The 20,901-nt window shown below is 41.5% G+C and overlaps 3 protein-coding genes and 1 long non-coding RNA gene across 11 annotated transcripts in view; 3 read left to right on the top strand and 1 right to left on the bottom strand.

Annotated features, from left to right (window-relative positions):
- The window catches only part of NCOA7 (nuclear receptor coactivator 7), an 85,267-nt gene extending 82,181 nt beyond the window's left edge, over nt 1-3,086 (top strand). For all 6 annotated transcript variants that reach the window (XM_071437397.1, XM_071437386.1, XM_071437429.1 and 3 more), the window contains one exon: nt 760-3,086. In XM_071437397.1, coding sequence (XP_071293498.1) covers nt 760-895 — 136 coding nt within the window. In that variant the 3' untranslated portion in view covers nt 896-3,086. The remainder of the gene's footprint in view (nt 1-759) is intronic.
- Nucleotides 3,087-5,163: 2,077 nt separating this feature from the next.
- Nucleotides 5,164-12,269, top strand: HINT3 (histidine triad nucleotide binding protein 3). Its single transcript, XM_071437362.1, has 5 exons — nt 5,164-5,452; nt 5,863-5,980; nt 7,307-7,376; nt 8,199-8,325; nt 10,554-12,269. Exons 1-5 carry the CDS (start codon nt 5,306-5,308, stop codon nt 10,599-10,601), a joined length of 510 nt encoding a protein of 169 aa, XP_071293463.1. The 5' UTR covers nt 5,164-5,305; the 3' UTR covers nt 10,602-12,269.
- Nucleotides 12,270-13,720: 1,451 nt separating this feature from the next.
- On the bottom strand, nt 13,721-20,434 carry LOC139594845 (uncharacterized). Of its 2 annotated transcripts, none has more exons than XR_011680759.1 (3): nt 19,990-20,434; nt 17,511-17,893; nt 13,721-17,311 (listed from the first exon to the last, which is right to left on the bottom strand). It is a non-coding gene; the product is annotated as an uncharacterized lncRNA (long non-coding RNA). The 2 variants fall into 2 exon arrangements; XR_011680761.1 differs by having other exon boundaries at nt 17,592-17,893; nt 19,990-20,433.
- Nucleotides 20,372-20,901, top strand: part of TRMT11 (tRNA methyltransferase 11 homolog) — a 34,656-nt gene continuing 34,126 nt past the window's right edge. For both annotated transcript variants that reach the window (XM_071437350.1, XM_071437339.1), the window contains exon 1: nt 20,372-20,506. In XM_071437350.1, the coding sequence (XP_071293451.1) occupies nt 20,438-20,506 (69 nt within the window). In that variant the 5' untranslated portion in view covers nt 20,372-20,437. The remainder of the gene's footprint in view (nt 20,507-20,901) is intronic.

The following is a 20,901-nucleotide window of genomic DNA, read 5'->3' as shown; positions in this document are numbered from 1 at the left end:
TTTAGCAGAGATACCTCAGCAATCTAATTTCGGTTACAGACTGAAAGGAATTTTGTTTGCTTAGAGTGACTGATGTTAGGCAAGTAGGGTTTGTTGCAGAGTTGGAGTTGTTTTTAGCCAGGAAAAAAAACAGATGTTTTGGGTAGATACATCCATCACTCATTGCTGAAGCGGTTTGTCACTGGAAGATAATCCCTAATGGCATTTTTGCCATCAGTTTCTAGGGTTTATCAAGTGGTTCTTACTAAGTTGTTGTTTTTCTGTTGATGCGCATAGCAAGGATACAGACAGGGCATAATCAGTTCATGAGCTTCAAAGGTCAGTAGGTATAAAATCAAGGGCTAAGACTGTACAACCATCTAAAGCTTACTTGGGGGTTGCACCATGGGACAGCTGGGCATGGTTTGCATTGGGAGTGGATAACCAGGAGGTGCTCTGCCCACATCCAAGCAGCCAGGGAAGGGACCCCAAGGCCTGTGCCCTGGTATAGCCACAGCTGGCAGTGTGGGCAGCTGGGTGTGGCCCAGGGCTGTGGGCACTCACAGGGTCCTGCGCGCTGCCCTGCTCGCTGGTGCAAACAAAAGCAAGGGAACAGCTCCCTCCATGAGCTTCTTGGAGAGTGCTTTGCCAGTACTGAGCTCTTCACATTTGGCTCAGAGTCACCTAGATTCCTCTGTATCGCTTCTTTGATTGTTTATACAGCTTCCAGTGCTTTTACTGTTCCATCTAATGCCAAATCTGTTGTGTATTTCCCTTTAGTGGTCGCTTTGGTTTATGGTTAGATGCAGATTTGTATCATGGGCGAAGCAACTCCTGCAGCACCTTCAATAATGACATCTTAACTAAGAAAGAAGATTTCATAATACAAGATGTAGAAGTATGGACATTTGAGTGAAACTGACTGCCTTAAGGACTGGATCCATTAGGCACTTAAAGCTATCCAGAAGGTGCAGGCTGCCTCACAACGTTACACGCTTTTTCCTCAAGTTTGTACCAGAGCATGACTACGCAAAAAATCCAGCCAAACAACCCAAGAATGAAAGAATTGGTTTTGAGAGGCAGTAAGAGACAGAACAGTGAGAGATCACTCTGAAGTGTTTTTTACTTCCTCTTCAGCACTCTTCCATTGAAGATACAATGCTTATGAAAATGTTCATGATGTATAAGTTGAAAACTTCTTATGTAACTGTGAAAAAGATCCTGTGGAAGAACTTTAACTGTCCAGTACATTCCATGTGTATTTATGTTCAACATGCAAATGCTGACCAAAAATAAAAGGTTACGTTACCAAAATCTACAGCATACTGTTTGCCATGGAAAAGAATCAGAAATAGGTGTACACAGCACTTAAGGGAACATGTTTTTTAAAATTATTTTATTTATTGTTACTGTATAGTAGATTTTTTTGTAAATGTATTAGCTATGAGTTTTTTTGTTCAATGTTTCAAATCTCATTTTGATAATTACTGTTGAGGTGGGTTTATTATGCATTGGCATTTATTCTGAATCAATTTATTTGATTTCTGAAGTTAATTTTTATATTTTTATTTTGTAAATGAGATTAGGTTTTCATTATACCCTAATTAGAGGGTTTGTTTTCCTGGCAGAAACACTTGAGTGCATAATTCTGTTTCATTTTCTTTTCCTGAAATGAGGGAGAAGGTGGATAGTGCTTCTTCTTAACTCTGCCGTCACATTCCTGTTAATAGATAACTATTTTGGCAGTGTATGGAGACACTGGGCAACTGCCCCCTGATGTAGACTTTATCAGTTCAGCTGCAGTCCACAGAATTGGGATAGCTTGCTCTGAGCACCTGCCTCAGTATTATTTGACTGATTATGAAGGAGATTTCTAAGAGAAATCTCCTGGTTTTCTGTATCACCACAAAATGGTTCAAAATAAGCCACCCACTGTGCTTTTACGAGCATTTCTCTACAAATTGAAGAATTTGTTAAGGAGAAAATACAATTGAGATTTAGAGAAGAAAGTTCTTTTCCTAACAGACCAGATCACATTAGTGTAAAACTTGTTTTCCTAATAATTACACATATATTTTCCTTTAAAAGAATACTTCAGGCGGCAGTCTGGTTTAGGATTTGACAGTCAACTAATTATTCTTGTTTGTTTTTAATGAAATTATCAGATACTTCCCCCTCCTCCCCACCAAAGCTGAAAAGACTCTATATTACAAAATCTGTAAAATTTATTTTACGAATAAAATATATTACAAGATTATAAAACATTTGGTAAATGGGGAGAGTGTGAGAGAGGACTGGCAATCTTCACTGTTTGCTAAGGAATTCTGCATTGCCATTTAGCTGTGGTTTTGTTTACACAATCCAGGCCTAATATTAGGATGCTGTCCTGCCCTTAGACTTGAGTGTTTCATTGTCCTGAGAAAGGCAGGTTTTAGAGACAGTAGCGTGCATTAAAACAATACAATCTAAAGTTGGAATGTTATTAACTGAGTAATACAACTCAGTTTAGTTACTGCTCTTTCCTTTTTGACTAGAATAAATAATAATTTAAAAAAGCCAATTGCTTTTCCTTCAAAAGCATTTCTAAATCTTAATATTGCACAGAAGTTTCACAGTCTAATAAAAACAATGCTATACACAGTAAGCCTGTAACACACTGCACATGAGCTTTTCACACTTCCTTTCTTTGTGGTCCACTACAGCCATAAATAAAGTTCTTACCGGTAATGCTTTCAAATATTTTGGAAGTTGTTAACAGCATAATGCTTTGAAGATACCCAGAATATCTAACACACTTTGCTCTTTTAAATGGTGGCAGAAGACCACTTAATAGTTTAAAAAAACCCAACCAAACAAACACCCAACAAAAAAATCCCCACAACAAACAAAATGAAACCAAGTTCAACATTTTGCATACATTTCACTCTTGCTACCTACAACTTACTCCACTATATTATCCTTGTCAAAGCATATCTAAACGCTGTGGTCTATATTCAAAACAGTGTTGTTCAATCAGAATTCTGTGACCCTTGAAACTATGAATATTGAATATATGTAATGCAGTGCTATCACAATATTTTCAATAAAGGAATTTATGCATTCAGAAACTTGTTACAGATGCTTTCTCTTTTATTCACAAACTTTATAACATTTTAAAGATGAAAGGATGCAGCTTAGATCACAGGTTATGCTGACAAATACCTGTGCCACCTCATAAAAAAGAGAATTTCAGCAATACTGTATTTTACAAACACAGATAAGGAGGTTGGAGATTTTGGCAGGGCTGGATTTGGGGGTTGGGTTTTTTGTGTGTGTAGTATGTTGTGTCCTTAAAGAGAGCTGTGTTTTGAATTCACTCTGAGACAGGCTCTGACAAAGGGCTAAGAAATGCTAGTAAACAGCAGTTTACCTGGTAGTTCTTGCTGCTGCTCTCAGCTGTAGTAAATGACATGTATCCTCTTATCTTTTTGACCAACCTCTTCCCAGAATTCAAAAGTCCCATGTGCATCATTTTTGTACGCACCCTTTTCATATTTCCAAAGTGTTCACATATATTTTTATGTCCAGCCACGCAAAGCAAAGATGTCTTAAAAGTACTTGGTTCTTGGGTTTTATTGGTTTTCATTGTATAGAGCAGTGGCATTAAAAGAAAACAAACTACAATTATGTGTGAAACTGAACAAGTGTGCTATCCAATGAGCCTTGCTCTGAGTGAAACGGCAGTAACAACTTTCCTAAAGTAACTGGAAAATTATGGTCACTAGTCATTTTTCTCTCAGAGAGAACAAGATCTTGTTCTTGCAACATGAAATATGTGTTCCTTCAGTGGTACTTGGGTACAGATTTTTGATACAGGACTGTGTTCAAACACAGGCTCACAAATCAGGCTTGTCAGTACCCGGGTAATTGCAGGTGTTTTATTTGGTGGTGGTTTAAGTGCAGGTTTTGTGTTGGATGTTTTGCACAAAGACTGACTTTAGAGCAAAGTCTAGTTACGTTTAGAACAATCCTCATTCGTAAACCCTAAAGATTTGATTTGCCTGTTTGTAACAGAGAAAAGGAGCAGGTGAGGCCATTGCAAAGGGACTGCCTAGCACTCTGCAGGTTGGCACATCTGGCAAGTGAGCTGCTTCAGGTAGAATAGCCAACCATGTTCTGTTTGTACGGGCACTGCTTGCTTTAAAAAAAAAACAAAAGCATTTTTGAAAATCTCAGTCTTAATTTTTCATCTCATTACCTTTTAAAACACTCTTTTCACCTGTGGGACAAGCACTTTGTGCCTTTTGAGCTGCATGAAGAATACATTTAAGTTGCAGGGTCAGTGATTCTGCAGCCCTAGTCTAATGAACAGTGCAAATTATTTAAAATACAAACAATTAAGAAAACATTTTTAGAACTTGAAAGCTAACTACCACTTACCCTTTATTAGCTTCAGAAGTAGTTTGTTTATAGGAGGCAGGTGGTGAGGCACTGGAATGGATTGCCCAGAGGAGCTGTGGATGCCCCATTCCAGGAAGTATTCAAGGCCAGGCTGGATGGAGCCTTGAACAACCTGGTCTAGTGGAAGGTGTCCCTGCCCATGGCAGGGGGGGGGTTGTTGGAACGCGATGATCTTCAAGATCCTTTCCAACCCAAACCATTCTGTGATTTTCTGAAATATCTTTGGCTGTGAATTAGGATAGCTGTCATGAGCAGGCAACGATTTCAGGGCTGTCAGCCTGTGCAGTAAGAACTAACATCAAATTTTAACCCGGACTGCTGGGAGTGTTGAAGAAAAAATGTAGACTCATTTTGAAAAATCTCTGGAATTATATTAGTGACCCCAAACAAACTGCAACAGTGCTGAAATGGTGTTTTAAGATTATTTGTGCACATATAAAAATCCAAGTAACTTGAACTATAGGGGCAAAATGTCTAAATTTTTCTTGGTTTGTATTGACCAATGAATTGCTAGACATAACTTTCTGGTGAGGAACAAGAAAGATACAGCATCATAAGCACTTATTATCCTTTTTTCCGCCCTCCTTTTCCCTCCTCTTGCGTGCTTGATTTTTTTTCCCCCAACGGCAATTCGACTTTTAAGAGTGCATTCACGTGGTTTTATTCCCCTATTTTTTGTTGTTGTTATTGGTTGCTTGGTTTTTTGGTTTCGTTTTTTTGTGAAATCCTCACGGGGAGCCCCAGTTCCGCTCCGCGTGTGCCCGGCGGGCGGAGCCGGGCGGTGCCAGCGGGATTTCCCGGCCCGGGCGCTCCTCCTTCGGCGGGCGGAGCGCCGGCACCGGCAGCGGGAGGGGCCGGCAGCGGGACCGGGACCGGGAGCGCGGCCATGGCCGGGCCTGAGGCCGCGGGTGCCGCCGCCGCTGCTGAGGGGAGCGAAGCCGGGAATGGCGGCGGCGATGGCTACGACGGGAAGTGCGTGTTCTGCAGGATCGCCCGCCGGGAGGAGCCGGGCACGGCGCTGCTCCCCTGCGAGGTGCGTGAGGCGCCTCCTTCCCCGCCCTCCTTGCCCGCTCCCTCACGGGCCGGCCCTAGGGTCGCGGCTCGGGCTGGGCGGGGGCGGGCGGCTCTGAGGGCCCTCGGCGCCGGCACGGGCAATGTGGGGAAACATCGCTGGCACGGAAAGCACCTTAAAGCCTTCCGAAAGTGCTGGCCCAGCAGCCGGCCGCCTCAAAGCTGGCGCCGAGCAAGGCTGACTGCCGAAGGTCAGCAGCGGACGCGCACCGTGCCTGGAGGCTGCCTCCGAAATACCCTCAACTTTCGTTGCTGGTCACGTCAGCTATGACATTTGGTATCGCATCCATATGGGGAGTATAGACATTGTTACCTACTCTGTGCCAGTATCGTCGTCCTAATCCATTTTAAAACGTTTGCATCCTTTTCTAGGATGAAGACCTTGTTTGCTTTAGAGATATAAAACCTGGTGCCCCCCACCACTACCTGGTGGTGCCCGTGAAGCACATGGGAAACTGCAAAACACTGAAGACAGAGCACATACCTCTGGGTAAGGCTGCAAGTGTGTGCTTAACCTCAAGGAAAATCGTTTTTCACAGCCTGAAATAGGGGGTTGTCAAGTAAATTACAACTTTGGACACCATTTGTAAATGTGGAAATAGCTGATGTGAGTGAGTGTGGATAGGGACTTTCTGGGAACTTCTATGGGCTGGTCTAGAATGGCACTTTTTTTGTGCAGTTCTGGAAAAACATTGCAGTTTGCATGGAGTATAGATGCTTCTGCACTTCGTTGGAAGTACAGCTTTATTTTTAAAGCATTTATGTGCTGCTTCATTGCATTTTCTTAGATATGCATATGCAATTCTAAAAGCTTACAGAAGAATTTTATAATGTGTATTCTGTATTTTACAAACACAGATTAGGAGGTTGGAGATTTTGGTAGGGTTGGATTTGGGTTATACTTTAAGATAAGTGCTGCATTATTTGTAATGAAATAATGAAAAAAGGGAATGACAGATGAAAAAGGGAGATGCTGTTTCAATTAACTTTAAAAAAATTTGAAAAAATAAAATTCTGAAATGTTGAAGCCATTATTTATTGTTGCTAGGCTTATTTTGTTATTGGTTTTTTTTCCCTTAAGAGGACATTGTCCTGGAATTTGTTTCACAAGCTATGGCTAGCTAAGTGTGTTGAGTAACAGAAGAAACTGCGGCCATGAAGAAATTCCACTGTAGGGAAATTTACAGGTGATGCAAGAAAAGAGTTATAATTGCATTTTGCAAATCTTGCATTGCTGTATTTCTGTTGTAAACATAGGGTGGTTTTCTCCAGAGAAAAAAAAAAAACTTCTGTATATGTTTGGCTTCAAAGTAATTCCTTAACTTCTGCCTTAATTTTTTTATTGGGGTTACTACATTGTTCAGAGATAATGAAACTGTGCTAGTAATAAGAAATACTGACAATTTAATTTAAATTTATATATTGTCTGAAATGTACTCCAGACTTCACAGGTTCTGGAGATCAAAGTCCTGTAGCTGTGCAGAGATACAACACTGGAATTAGTGTAAAGTCATCATTCTGACCAATCAGTACTTGTTGGGCTTTTTAATAAGGGTGTGGTGATAGCATGGCTTTGGCCAAAGTTCTTATAATAATATCACACTGGAAAGCATTGCAGGTGTGGAAGTTGGTATCAGTGGCAGTTTTCAAGTAAATCATTGCACACACTCACTTGATTGTCTTTTCTTTGACTAGGAGTAGTTACATTGTTTATATTTGAAAAACCCATGTCTGTGATCTCAATGTAGGTTAGTCTCTTGAAGTTAATATTCTGAAGAATACCTTTCTAAAATGAAATTTGTTTGTGTTTTAATAGTGAAGAGAATGATGGAAGTGGGAAAAGCTGTTCTCCAGAAGAATAATTTTAGTGACTTGAATGATGTAAGGTATGTAATAAATACCTTCCATCTATTAAGTGTCTTCTTTACTTTTCAAAATGTTACTTTAGAGATGGTGGCGGAACCTGTACTGTGATTTATGGAAGAAATCAAGTCTACATTTCACTTATTGCATAAAATCTCAATTAAAATCTGCTGGCACTGGATATAAACTTTTTTACTGATAAAGTTCTGGCACAAATTGGGTTCCAGCTCTGAGATTCTTTCTTGAACACATCTTGGAGTAGGGAGGGGACTTCAAACAACTTACCAAAGAGGCTGCTCTTTCCTTACGTGCTGCAAATATGTTCTAAATCCAAGATGCCAGAAGAGAGGTAAACTTTGGCTATTGAAGCAGGACACCACATTGTGTTTAAGTCATACCAGAATTCACTGGATTTTGGTATTGGACCCTTCAGTTTAAGGCCCTTGATAGCTGAAATAAACTGTAACATAATTTGAGCACTGTAGAGAAACAGGGAGCTGGCTCTTCATGATGAAAATTGATAGTTGGCTTTCCAGCTGAAAACTAGGTAGGATACATTTAAGATACTTTTTCTTTTAACTCCTTTTAAAAATGTGTCTTAAATGCAGAGATGTGAAGGAGAAGATGAATGAACTTTTGAAGAGCTTTTTGTGGTATAATGAAAGGACATGTTTTTGTTCTTGCTTCTACGTACATCAAAAATGCAATGAGTTGTTAGTTCTGTGGATTATGGTAAATAACCTGCAATGAATTGCAGGTAAATAACTGCAATGAATTTGCTCCTGAATGAACTTCTTCCTGAATTAACATCACCACTATCTTGTACTTCTTTTCCTTTTCTGAAGAATGGGTTTTCACTGGCCACCGTTCTGCTCCATAGCCCACTTGCATCTGCACGTCCTGGCCCCAGCCAGCCAGCTGGGGTTCTTATCCAGGATCTACTACAGAATCAATTCCTACTGGTTTATCACGGTAAGTGTGAGGCAGGTGAGCTTTGCCATAGGTTTTCAGTTGTGAGCCATGTCTTTCTAACCTTATAACTGTGTCCAGAAATTCTCTGACCAATTGTTTTTGTGGTTGCTTTAATTCTCAGTTATGTGTATTTTGTATTAAATGAGAAAAATAATGGTTAAGAACTTTAATGTTTATGCTTATAAACATTAAGGAACAGAGTGTGGGGGGATAGAATGTAAAAAAATAAAGATAGTGCAGAAGGCAATCTCACCCCTGACAAGTTGCAGCTGTGCTAATTAGCAAAGATTAGGAACAGGCCTGCCCTTAACAGGCCACAGCTGTGTCCAATGAGGATGAGTGCTATAAAATAGTGGGTTAGCCAGTTGAGAAGGGAGCTGGAGTTTCTTGGCTGTGCTATGAAGGAGTCAGTGCTGTGAGGAGATGCCCATGAGAAGTCACCAAGAAGGTATGGAACTTTTGCAATAAGATGACAACAGTGGAGTGCTAATAACTAACAGCAAACAGTACAATGGTTCTGGATCTTGGCTGAGGCTTCTGTGGACACTTTGTAAATATTTGGGTTTTACTATAAAGGGCTAATTCAAATGTGATGGATTGTTTTGCACATAACGTGGTTAATCCTGTGTAGGTGAAAACAAATCCACCTAATGACTGCATTTATCACTTCATGTGGTTTTTCTCATCTTGTCATTTTTAGACTAAACCTAGTGCCTGCTTTACAAAAACATTGTTGGTACTGATTTATGTCATTAGAGATTAGCAATGAGACTGAACTGATACTGACTAAAGCACTTACAAAATCTCTCTCTATAGACCTAAACCTCACTTTCATTGCTTTGATGCAGCAAAGCACCTGTCCTTGCAAGGTAACTGTAGCACCCTAGTATCATTGCACATCCCCAAATCAAAGTTGCTGAAAAAGGTCTGTCTCATCTAAAGAATATAGACAGCTTCTTAGTTAAAGAGAAGAAACACAGCTTCTTTATGGTGGGACCTTGCTGAAGTTCACTCCTAACTCAAAAGAAGCAGATGTGTCTGCTGTGTTATTGAGCATCTTAGAAATACTTGTCCCTGAAGTACATATAGCTGTGTAGTTTTACTGGTTATTATCTTGGATTAGTTCACGCGGATCCCTACCAAGTCTGGTTATCCAGTATGGATGCACTTTGGTATTTTGCCCTGCTGTCAGGTTGGAAAATGTTCTTGGGTTGGTGGTGGTTCTGGTTTGTTTTTTTTTTTTCACATTATAGTGTCCTGAATGTGGTACTTGTTTAAGAATGCAAAACAGGATTCAGATAATATAATTTTCAGTTGCTGCATACTTTATGTAGCTTTATTTTTAAATTAACTGCAGTAATTATTGAACTCTGTTGAGTTGCTCCTACCTGAAGTATCTGATTGCATTTTTATCATCTGCATTTAAAAAACTTGAGCTTTTCACCTTAATATAGTTGGAGATTTTAATAAAGCCTCAAGCACTAGATCAAATTAAAAGATTAATTCAGTAAGACTGGCAAAAAAAGCAAAGGCTGACAGTAAACTGATCAGTTTCAAAAGTGCCCCTGTTGGCCTCCACGTGCCCAATGTGGCCTGCTTGTTGGCAGACTCCTCCTGCCCTGAGCCTTCCTGAGGGCTCTGTGAGCTGGTGCTGCTATGTGTACAAAGTACACCTGCCCCAGCTGTGCCCATGATGCATAAATAGCATGTATGATGACAAAAGGCTGTGTTGGTGCAGTGATGTGAGCAAAGGACGAGGTGGTAGCTTGTGACAGGAGCCACACACTTGAACACCCTCTGTCCCTCAGCAGTTTGTGGCTGGTGGTGCAGCTGGGTGGGTGATGAGAGGTCACGACACACAGTTCTGGAGTGGCTCACAGAGAATCCCAGCTCTCACCACTGGGTTGCTCCAAGCACTGCTGTCTTCTGAGGTCTCTGCAGTCACAATGCTTTAACAGATCTGCTGTTCATTTGCTCAAGCCTCCTCTGACCTCCACAAGTTATGTTTCCTCTTCTGATGGCCTCATGAGTGTTTGGTGGAAACTGTGAGTCTGCTGTTGAAAGGAATTGTTGTTTTCTGCTTCTCCTGTACACTTAATTTGTAAAAGTGAAAAGCAAATGCTCTGTTAGTGTCACTATTTTTGAAATGGAATTTTCATAAATTAAGGCCCACAGTGTGGTTATGTGTGCCTTCATTTTTGTAATGCATTGCTTTCTCTCTTTCATAGGCTGAACAACTGATCGAGAGACTGCAGACTGAAAATGCTGCCAGCTGAAAGCTTGTGTTGTCAGCCAGTTTGGTCTTTGAGCTCTGATTTAAGGTTGCACAGTGTGATGTTGCCAATAATATCCCAGGATAAAAAAAGCTTTAGTTCCTTATGAGGAAATACACACAGAATTTGTAGCTGCTAACCTAATTCTTCCATTTGGATATGTCAGTCTGTATACTTCCCTGGCAATAGTGCAATGTATTTTAGTTAAAATTTTAATTTAATTTGTGTAGATCCATACATAATACACACACACATGCATACAGGCAGAGAACTCTTCCTATTAAAAGGCAAAGTGTAGCAGCAGAATGTATTGCAACCAAGGCACTGAGCTACAACTAACAGCATATGAATGGTACCAAAGGGAGGATTTGCTGCAGAATCAAGCTTTCATTTTCAAGATGCATTGTTCTGGGGTTGCAGGTAACATTTCAAGCATTTGTTCCCACCTGCATTTGTATGATATGCTACTTATGCCTAGTGATGAGAAGGTTCATTGCTGAAAGTACAGTACTGACTTTCTGGTGCAAAACTACTTCAGTGTTACCTGACTTGTTTGCATCACAGTGACACAGTAAACAAGAATACAATATGTGCCCAATGCTGTATAACATAGAATATACTTTATGTGTAAAGAGACCTAATGATTTTTTTTCCCTCTTATGTGCACAATATTTGAAATTACTGTATGTTTACAAAGAATGTGAAGAGTTCAAAAGAATGGATTTCATATACTGCTCTTCTACATGGCAGTAGATAGAAAAGTCCAGATTTTCTAGTCTTATTTTCACTGCAAGTCCCTTGCAGATTACTAATGCCTCCTTGGCCAAATTTGGATTCTAAATGAAGTCATAAGAGAAGCCAGTCTGAAATGCAGTGTGTGTGTGGCAGACTTACATAAGTGCAATGTGATTTGACTTTGGGATAGCAGGGACTCAGCCCAAAATTGGAACATGCCAACTTGCTTAAGGAACCTGTTGAACACTTGCCTTTGCTGCATGAGTCTGATCAGGAATGCTAGCACTTGTTTTTCAGTACCATAATAAGGCAGACTGTTTGGCAAGTTAAAACTCCAGGACACACGGAGTGGATTTTCTCTGTTCACAGAGCTTGTCTTGGTGCCGAGCTAACCAAATGCCCTTGCCTGATGCATTCAGATGCAGCTGAGGTGAGAGCATCTGTTGCACCTGCAAACTTGCCTGAACATTATAGTCTGTGTTTTCCATGGATCCAGCACCTGTTGCCTTAGTGATACAATGTGTTGTAATATTCTTACAGTACTTCAGGGAGTCCACACTCTTTAGAAGAACTGCATTTTCTACCTGGCAGAGTTTACACATCTCTGTCTGTAAGATCTTCTTCCTAATGTCTTGTTATATGTATTAGTGGGCACTTGCATGTTATTTGCAGCCCTTTAGGCTTTTAATTTATTACATTTGGTAGGAAAAGTGTGACTTAAAGCCACCAAACTTTGACTGTGCAATAGATGAAGAGGTTTCAGCTGGCTCCTGACTTAGTTAAATACTTGTACATTAAGGACTTTCAAGAGTTAATATGTATGTGTTCTGATCTGCAATTAATTTATGTAACTGTACTGAACTGTGACATGTAATATTTAAAATATCAACATGAACTGTTGTCAAAAAGGATTAATAAATGCTAATCTTGGGATGATTTTCCAGTGCAATGGAATAGCTGACTCTGAGGGTTGACCCTAGATGGCTCTTTGTTCACTCTTCATCCCTTAACCCAGTGGGGCGGGAGAACAGAAAGAACAAAATGAAAAAAATTCATGGGTTGATATAGTTTAATATGTGAAGGAAAGAGGAAGAAAAAAAGCAAAGGTAATCACTCATGACCTCCTGTAGGCTGGCCAATAGCAACAGCCCCCACACGCCAAAAAATAGGCCTCTATAGGCCTCTCTTCAGCTTTTTTTCCAGACATTATATGTCATGGAATATCTCTGCTGGCCAGTCTGTGTCAGGTGTGCAGGTTGTGCTCTCTTCAAGCTTTTTGCCCACTGGGGGAGGGGTGGGGGGCAGAGCAGGAGAAGGAAGGCCCTGACACTGTCCATGCACTGCTCAGCAATCAGCCAGAACCAGTGCTGTGTTACCAGCACTTCCAGTCACACCCAAACCTGGGATGCTCTGAAGGAAGTTACTCCATCCCAGCCAGACTCTCTATGTTGCCAAATGTATATCAAAGCACAAAGGCCAACTTTTATGTCTTAATTTTGGAGAATGACCCCACTAATGACAAGACTGAAAAGGTAAAAATCTGGGTATAATGTCACTTCCAGAGTTTTGCTGATGAGAAAGATGGGGATATCCCGTGTTGCCTGAGAGCAACAGACAGACATCTGAACAGCTGAAACAACAAAGCATTAAACAGAGGCACACTAATTACTGAGAGGAATTCTCAGCCTCTCATTAGTGTTTTTCAGCACAGAGCTGTGTTCTGTTTTCCTTCTGCATTGACAAGCATTCTTGGACTCTGAAGATAATTGTTTTAATTAGGTGAAGAAATACTTTCTGAAAAACCTAACCTAATACTTCCACTCTGCTACTGAATTACTGGCTAGCCCCTGGAAGAGACAGTGGGCAGATCCTATTAACTTTGTCACTGTCTTGTATAGAAGCTTTTAGAAATTTTAAAACTTCCAAATTCATCTGTAGAGCTCTCTAAGGAGTAAAGATCAATAAGGAGCACGAACTCAGCAGCTCTTACCCTCCAAAGAGCCTGAAGAAGCAAAGGAAAGTTGTTTAGCCACTGCTGCTGGCTCTGTTCTTTGATCCAGTATTAGCAGTCTTGAGAAAAGCTGCTTTTTTGACCTCATGTTTAGGAATGACAAAGCTTTATTTGTACTGTTTTGCTCAATTGTCTTACATAAACTCCCAACCTAACACGAACCCAGGGAATAATGCTTTTATGCTGAAAGGATGAAGCAGATACACATAACATGCTGTTAAAAAGAAATTGTGCTTAAATTGGTAATAACGCCTCAGACTATTCCAAAGTCTTTTTAAGTGTGAGTTGTAAATAAAAGTAGAATGAGAGCAAACCAGTGAAAATTGTATTTGAAATTTGAGAAACTTGTAAACAATTAAATGCTGCATAAAAACTCTTGTCATTTCAAACTAATGTGCAACATTTATTGAAATGGTGACAGTGCCTTCAGTATTTGACAAAAAAAAAACCACAGATAATCTGTATATGATATACAGTCCAAAACAGATGCAGAATTTACAGACTTCAAATGGAAGGAGGGCAAAGACTACTGAGGTAATCTGTCACAAAGTGAAGTTTAGGAGAGATTTAAACAGCTAAAAGATGCTTATTAGGGCAAGAACACCTTTTAAAAAGGTTGGGGTTTACTTGCTACTCCAAATAATCTGTAATACTAAAACCCCTTACATGCTACAATTTTTGCAAAAACAATTTAATAAATTCTGTTCCATTTAATCTAACGGGAGCCTGCTGAAAAAAACCCAAGTTGCATGTTGAAAAGTTTAAATTCCTATTTCATCTGTAGATGTTTATCTAATCACAGATGAAGCATAATTTTGTAAAACTTGTAGCTGAACTGAGTCATGTGCATTAGATATAATGCATTCATGACTATACAGGCTTCAGAAGTAATTTTTCATTCTAGAGTGTACCAGTGGGCAAGCTGACTAGTTCTATTATCTATCTTTTAGTCTTTTTTTGAAATGCTAGTGCTGGAAGCACAAGACTGGATTTGTCAACCTGTGTGCTGAGCCAGTTTGGCAGCTCAGTGTTTATAATCATTGCATGGGCACACAGAAAGATTTCAGTCACGTTTTCCAGAATGCTCATCTAAAGCTGGCAGGTTGGCTCTGTAATTGTTTAAAAAAATCCCTCTATAAATAATAGTTTTGTTATGTAGTAATCCTTGGTTCTATTAAAAAATATAGAGCAAACTTTTTTTAGTTGCTTACAAAGTAGGTAAGACCATGTCATTAAGGGTTTGCTCTGCTTCTGTTTTGATCAGAGGTGTACTTAAAAAGTGCTTGTAGATGTGCTCAAGCATCTACCACTTAAATGGCAGTGACAGCCTAGATTGCTGATATTCAACTATTTGAGCCAGCCTTAATTAAAATGTAGCAAATTTATGTGAGCTGGACTTGCATCTTACGGTGCTCAGGCTACATACTGCCTCACATGTGTGTCTTGCAATGAATTATTTGTACCATGTCCAGCAATGTATTATTTTTCCTTACAGTGGCATCTGATTAGTCAGCTGGTGACACTTGATGTGCCTGATGCTGCTTCCTGCAAGTTGTGAACTAACACTACAGCAGAACTGAGTGGATTTCAGAATTGTTAGAATTAAACAAAACTCATTCCACAGCTGCACTATAAAAAGTTTAATAATTTGCATTGAAACCTGAATGCATGTAAAGACTTCCTCTAATAGGAGCTGAAAAATGAGATTGTGCTCGTGTCATTTGGCAAGAAATGCTTTTTCAAAAAGAACATTTTAAGTATGTTAAGATAACAAACTACATCTACTTCTTTTTCAGCTGCAAGGTGTAGATCTGTTTAGAAAGAAGCAGTAGGTTTGAAAGCTAAGGGAGCACACCAACAGTGCCTGGTGCAGCACATACTCCCCCTTTTCCAATGTGGTAAAATTATGTGGTGATTAAAATCCATTCTCTACCTGCATCTGACTGCCCTGTTCCCCAGATATACTTATTTCAGCACATTAATTTATTCCCTTTTTTTCCCTCTCTTTTCATTGTCCTTTCACCAGAAAAAGAAAAAAGGAGGGAGGAAAATAATGAAATCCTCAGCCAAAGACTTAGTTTGGTGCAAATCCCCACTGGATGAAAACATCAAAACAAAACCCAATTCTTTTAGGCTTTTTGCAACAGAAGTTCTTTTATATAAATAGCATAAAATTACACATCACTTTTATCAAGTTCCTAATTTATATTAAATTTTAATATTCTTTTGATGCAAGAACAGTATCTTACTTTAAAGACCCATTGAGTAGTGTAGTTAACACCACACAGAAGTTTCTTTTTGCACTGCTAAAAAATATAACTTTAGATTTCTAATCATATAGTTTTATTGGTGGGAACTATTGTAAATACAGCTCCTGATCATTTTTCATAGCACTATTACAACTATGTTACATAACCAATCCTTTATTTTTCTTTCTGAAGAGCTCACAACTGTGCTCTGAAAGCAGGTAAATGAGGTATGGGACTGCTGCTATACTTTCATTTATGCATTTGGCACTACAGTATCTCTCCTCTTGTAAAAAACATTGCTACATTTTGGTGAAAGAAGAGCCTTTTTTTTCCTTATGAATGCACAGATGCCCCAATACAGAGTTTCTGCTCTGATTTTTTTGCATCTTTACATTGTGGCACCCTATCTTCTCTGAAGGGGTAAAGCTGAATTCACCGAAAATGCTGTAGAGCTTTGCGGACTTCTTCTGAAGCATTAGAAGAACAGGAAAAAAAATGGTGTGAGATAGAAAACAAAAAGAACAAGAGACACAGAAGGTTTGGAGAAGATATGACTGTAAGATTAGACTATTAAATACCAGAACCAGTGCAGCTGTCCAAAATCCAAGCAAGATGCAACTAATTTAGGAACCATCAAGTATCCTTGCTGTGATATTTTTGTAAGTTTGGGAATTTCAATCTACTTCATGAAAATAACTTCATTTATTCAGTTTAACAATGTGAGATTGAACCTAAAATTTTGCTATATACCAGACTCTTTCTTTGAAGAATATATGAATTCCCACAAGAGTTTTCAATTCCACGTTTTACAAATCCCATTCTCCCATGCAGTATTTCACAACCTGCAGGAATCAGTGGTGTAGGATAGCCAGTTAGTAATTTATACTTTCAGTAACCTAAAAGCAGTAGGCCAGCACAATTATTAGAAGAACTCTCATATACTTGCTAGTAGATGATAATAAGGACAATCCAATGTCAGCGTGATGGAGTAGCTCATAATCTGCAATTTCTGTCCAAATCTCTACCATTTTTACAAAAATATCCTTCTTGCCCATTTCCTCTCCTGCTTGTGTCCCAGTAGGTAGCTGAGTTGAAATACCAAAACCTGTGAAGATGGTATCTAGTTATGTTTTTCCAAATGGAACCATGCAGCAAAGTTCATTCCAGGACAAAGCCTTATTGTAGTAAAGTGATGACCACATCATCATCTTTTCCTTGCCAAAGCATTTCACCTTCAAAATGAACCAGACCGTGTTTTCTGGCTCTTAACAAGATTCCCACTACTTTATTGGAAATAGTCACGTATGTTTCAAACAGCTGCCCGAATGTCACTCTCACGTGTCCATCTTCTCCCACCTTTCCAGTTCTTCTGATGATCAAGCACAGCTCTTCTACTTCCCTACCCACGTGTGAGTGAGCATCTCTCCCTCTCTGCTCTGTCCGAGAGCCTTCAGGGGGTCTCCCGTAGGTAGGATCTCCTCTGTGAGTATGCGCAGGTTTGGACGCAAGCCTGTCATTGCTGCTGAACGGATTCTTCCTCTGATACTCAATGTGATCCTCTGCCCAGGTCTGCCAACTTTTCCTCAGGTCACCGACTGCACTGGTAGCTTTAGCACTTTGCCCTTTTTCTCCTTCCATTTCTGAAAATGTTTTATGGCACTCAAGCAGGAAAGGAATCAGTGACTGGCTGTAACTGTGGTTCCCGTGTGTACTGTCAGCTGTGAAGGAAAAACAACAAATCAGCCTGATATTTTTTGGAAGAGTTTTACCTGAGTGAGAGGCAAGGCTGCTGAAGAAGAGGCTGAATATCGGAAGATTTTAAGTCCACTCATAATTCTACAGCAATGAAGAAGGTGAAAGTGATTCAGGTGAAATTCAGAAGTAATTTAAGAATACAGGGCAATAAATTATGCTTACAAGATTACTCGGTGCTCCCCCGATCCCGCAGTTACCGAACAAACCCCACAGCCTCCGTGCAGCACACAGCGCAGTACTCACTCCTCTTGCAATGACGCCTTTCCAAGAACTTTATCCTGGTACCCGGCAGCCCCGCTGGCTTCCCAAACTGATGCAGTGCTGGCTGAGCTGCGGCGAGAGCGCACCATTCCCGAGCGGCAGCACCAACCCAGGCACAGGGGTGGGAAGCCACTCTCCGGCCTGAACGCTGATTAAAGGTGGACGAATTCACGCCGTGCCGACAAGGTTCCCTCAGGCTGCGTTAGTTATTATGCGCAGAAAATATTATCTGGAGCCGAAACGGCAACACGCCGTGGGAGCAGGGGGATTTTCCTCATCAGGCACTGCAAGGAGAAGCAACAGTCCAGTTAGCGAGCGCGTCCCTGTCCGCAACACCCTATTTAGTGAGGAAGACAAAGGCAGAATAGATAGTTCTCCCTTAAAAGGCCGTGCTGCACGGCCATGGCCGCGGGCGGGCAGGGGAGCAGCGGGCGCCTCTTCGCTCCCGGTACGCTGCGGGCTGCCCGCCACCTGCGGCATTCCATGCGCCTGGAGCACGGACCGGCTGTGTCATTCGGGACGTGGTCATTCGGGTGAACTAGAGACAGACTTTTATAGCCCTACCGAGATCTGACATGATATAGCCATGTCTTTGCTGGCTCGTGTCATTCACCTGTCGAAATACCCAAGCCGGAGTTTCCAGGTAGCACATAAGTAGAGCTGATACTTCTACCGACATTTGAAGTTAAAACACAGGATTAGTGCTGCATTTTCTACGGGAATATGGACAGAAATGCAAATTCTGAATAGTTTAACAGCTGAATTACAGATTGGGTATTTCTGTATTTCGAAACTATTGTTGTTTTGAAAGTAAGTCTTCGTGGGCATTTGCCCACATGCATATGTTGGTGGTGTTGCACGCGAACCCATGAACAGGGACAGGACTCTTTAAATTTCCCAGCAGAATCCCCAGGTCAATCAAAAAACACTTGTGTTGCCTCTGGGTCTAGAAGAGTGCCTGAGGTGAGCACAGAATGGCAACACAATCGCCAGAGAAGGGAATTAGGAATAATACACAACATGAAATAATGGCTTTTCATTCATGGTCTCTCACTTTTAAATTGAAACTCATGGTTGTTGTATATTACCATTTTTTATTACATATTTTTTGTGAGAGGAAGGTGGTTAATTCTAACTTCCTGGATAAATTTCAAGGTGAGTAATTACACTTTGTTTATATAAAATTCCCCTGAAGGCTAAAAAGTGTAAAGTTTCTTCCTTTCCCTCCCTAGAAGAGTTAAGAGGTATGTATTGTTTTTAAGATGATTCCCCACATCCACGCTAACAAACTGCTTGATTCTCCTCAGTGGCATTACAGGAATGTTCTGTATCCAAACACAGCATCTGAAAAGCATTTTGTTTTTATATGAGAATCAAATACTCCGTAAATCTTAGTAATGTACATTCACTTTCAAACTAAATAGAGCAACATGTATGCACTGCCAGAGATTATGCATGGATCCTCAAGTCAAAAGCAAGAAAAACCCAGGGCTTTTGTTAAAAGTCTTCTGTAGGAAACAGTATCAGTGAAAAACAGGTATTCACCTTGAGAGAACAGGCAGCAATGCCCCGAAGGTAAAGCAGTGCAGATAAAGTAAGCAAAAGCCAGTTTCAAAGAGATTAAGCTTAAAAATAATACCAACAACCCCTTCTAAGGAGTTTCTAAAATGGAAACAATACAGCTAAGAAATTTAAAGTGAGACAGATTGGAAAAATAAAAGCAGACTTTTCCCACTAAAGCTCTCTCAGCAATTCCAAGATTTTTTAAGCAATCTCAGGCTCGAAGGGTTTGTCAGCAGTTCAGCAATTGTTTATTGCTGGGTCTCAGCATTCAGCTACTGAGGTGAACAAGATGGACCCACATCTACCTCTTTCCTTTCTCTTTTAGGAAAGCTCACATTTAGGTGCCAGGTGGCTTTAGACTGCTTTTTTGTCAATCATCAGGGCTAAAGCTTCACAGTAACCTCAGTTTTGATTACTGCAGGAAGGGATAGCTGGAGAAACTGCAGGATGAGATTATGGGGACGCATCAAGAAGGCGTCCCGTGCAGTGCTCACAGGTCACGAGCAAAATCTTAGCTATTAGAAAAAAACCCAAAAAACTGAAAAAACCCCCAAAACCAACCTCAACAACATCAGCACATAAAACACAGAACATGAGTTCAGTGCTGAGCTGGCCTGGTTCTAATAAACAGCTTACCAAAATCTGGGTAAGATGAACCTTTCAGATCAACACAACAGGGAGACCAGCGAGTATGGGGTTACAATTATCAAGACTAGATATTAAAATAAAACATAACCCGCAAGACACACCCCTTTTTGCCCCTCTGCCGGACCGTCACACCTCTCTCTTCCCCTTTCCTGGGAATGTGTTTCTCTACCTGCTGCGACACCCACGCCGCCGGCGCTGACCTCCTTCCCACGGAAAAAGGAATGCGACTCCTTTGGCATCTGTTAATTCTTAATGTTATTTAATGCTCCAGATCCTTAAGTGTGGCCGGGAGAGGCCGCAGCGCGCCCCTGACAGTGAAACACCCCTGAGCGAGCGTGTCCCCAGTGTACACGGAGTTATTTATAAACCACACGCAGGCACTGCTGCACTGACACGTGGCGTGCGTGATAAAGCACACCCAAAAATATAACTACGAGGAGAATGGGAAGGAGATGAAATGAGCACTAATTCCTGAAGACTTCGCGCACACTGTATCCCGCTCCGGGCGCTGCAGGGGCTACGGGGGTCTCTCCGCCACACGCCCCTTCCCGGGCTCCTCCCGCCGCTCCCGCCCTTCGCTGCCGGCGGCGCATGCGGGAGGCGGGGGATGGCCGGACATGGCGGCCCCGGCGCTACGGCGCTATTTGCTGCTGCTGGCGCAGGAGCACCTCGAGTTCCGCCTGCCGGTGAGCGCTGCGCGGGGCCGGGACAGGGACGGCGGCCGGGGGCCGAGTGAGGCGTTGCCGTCCCCTCTCCTCTCCTCCGGGGCGCTCCCGGCCAGCGCGGCCCTGGGTGTGCCGGGGGAGCCGGACCCCGGGCAGGGTCCCCTCTCTCCGGGAGAGCCGGTGCCTCTTCCGTCGCCGCTTCCCGCGTCTGACCCCCAGGCTCCCTCTTCCCCCTCCCGCCCCAGGCTCATGGAGAGCCTCCGCGTGGTGGCTTTAAGGCAGCACTTTCCTTGCCGTTCGCTTTTCCAGAGCCTCTGGCGCTAGGAGAGGTTGCCAGCAGAGTACCCGGGGCTCCATGAGAGAAGCGGAAGCTGGGGTTGTAAAAATGCTTTCAAGTTTTTGTCTTTGGTGATTAA

This window comes from Agelaius tricolor, unplaced genomic scaffold (genome assembly GCF_023055355.1).
Source record: "Agelaius tricolor isolate 1412-34295 unplaced genomic scaffold, bAgeTri1.0.p SCAF_1, whole genome shotgun sequence".
In the NCBI taxonomy this organism is placed as follows: domain Eukaryota; kingdom Metazoa; phylum Chordata; class Aves; order Passeriformes; family Icteridae; genus Agelaius; species Agelaius tricolor.
This window is presented reverse-complemented; position numbering and strand designations above follow the sequence as displayed.

Excerpts from the sequence above, each read along its gene's own strand:
- HINT3 (XM_071437362.1), top strand. The coding sequence starts at position 5,306 with ATGGCCGGGCCTGAGGCCGCGGGTGCCGCCGCCGCTGCTGAGGGGAGC. Across the intron at positions 5,981-7,306 it reads GACAGAGCACATACCTCTGG|TGAAGAGAATGATGGAAGTG; the intron begins GTAAGGCTGCAA and ends GTGTTTTAATAG. Across the intron at positions 7,377-8,198 it reads AGTGACTTGAATGATGTAAG|AATGGGTTTTCACTGGCCAC; the intron begins GTATGTAATAAA and ends CCTTTTCTGAAG.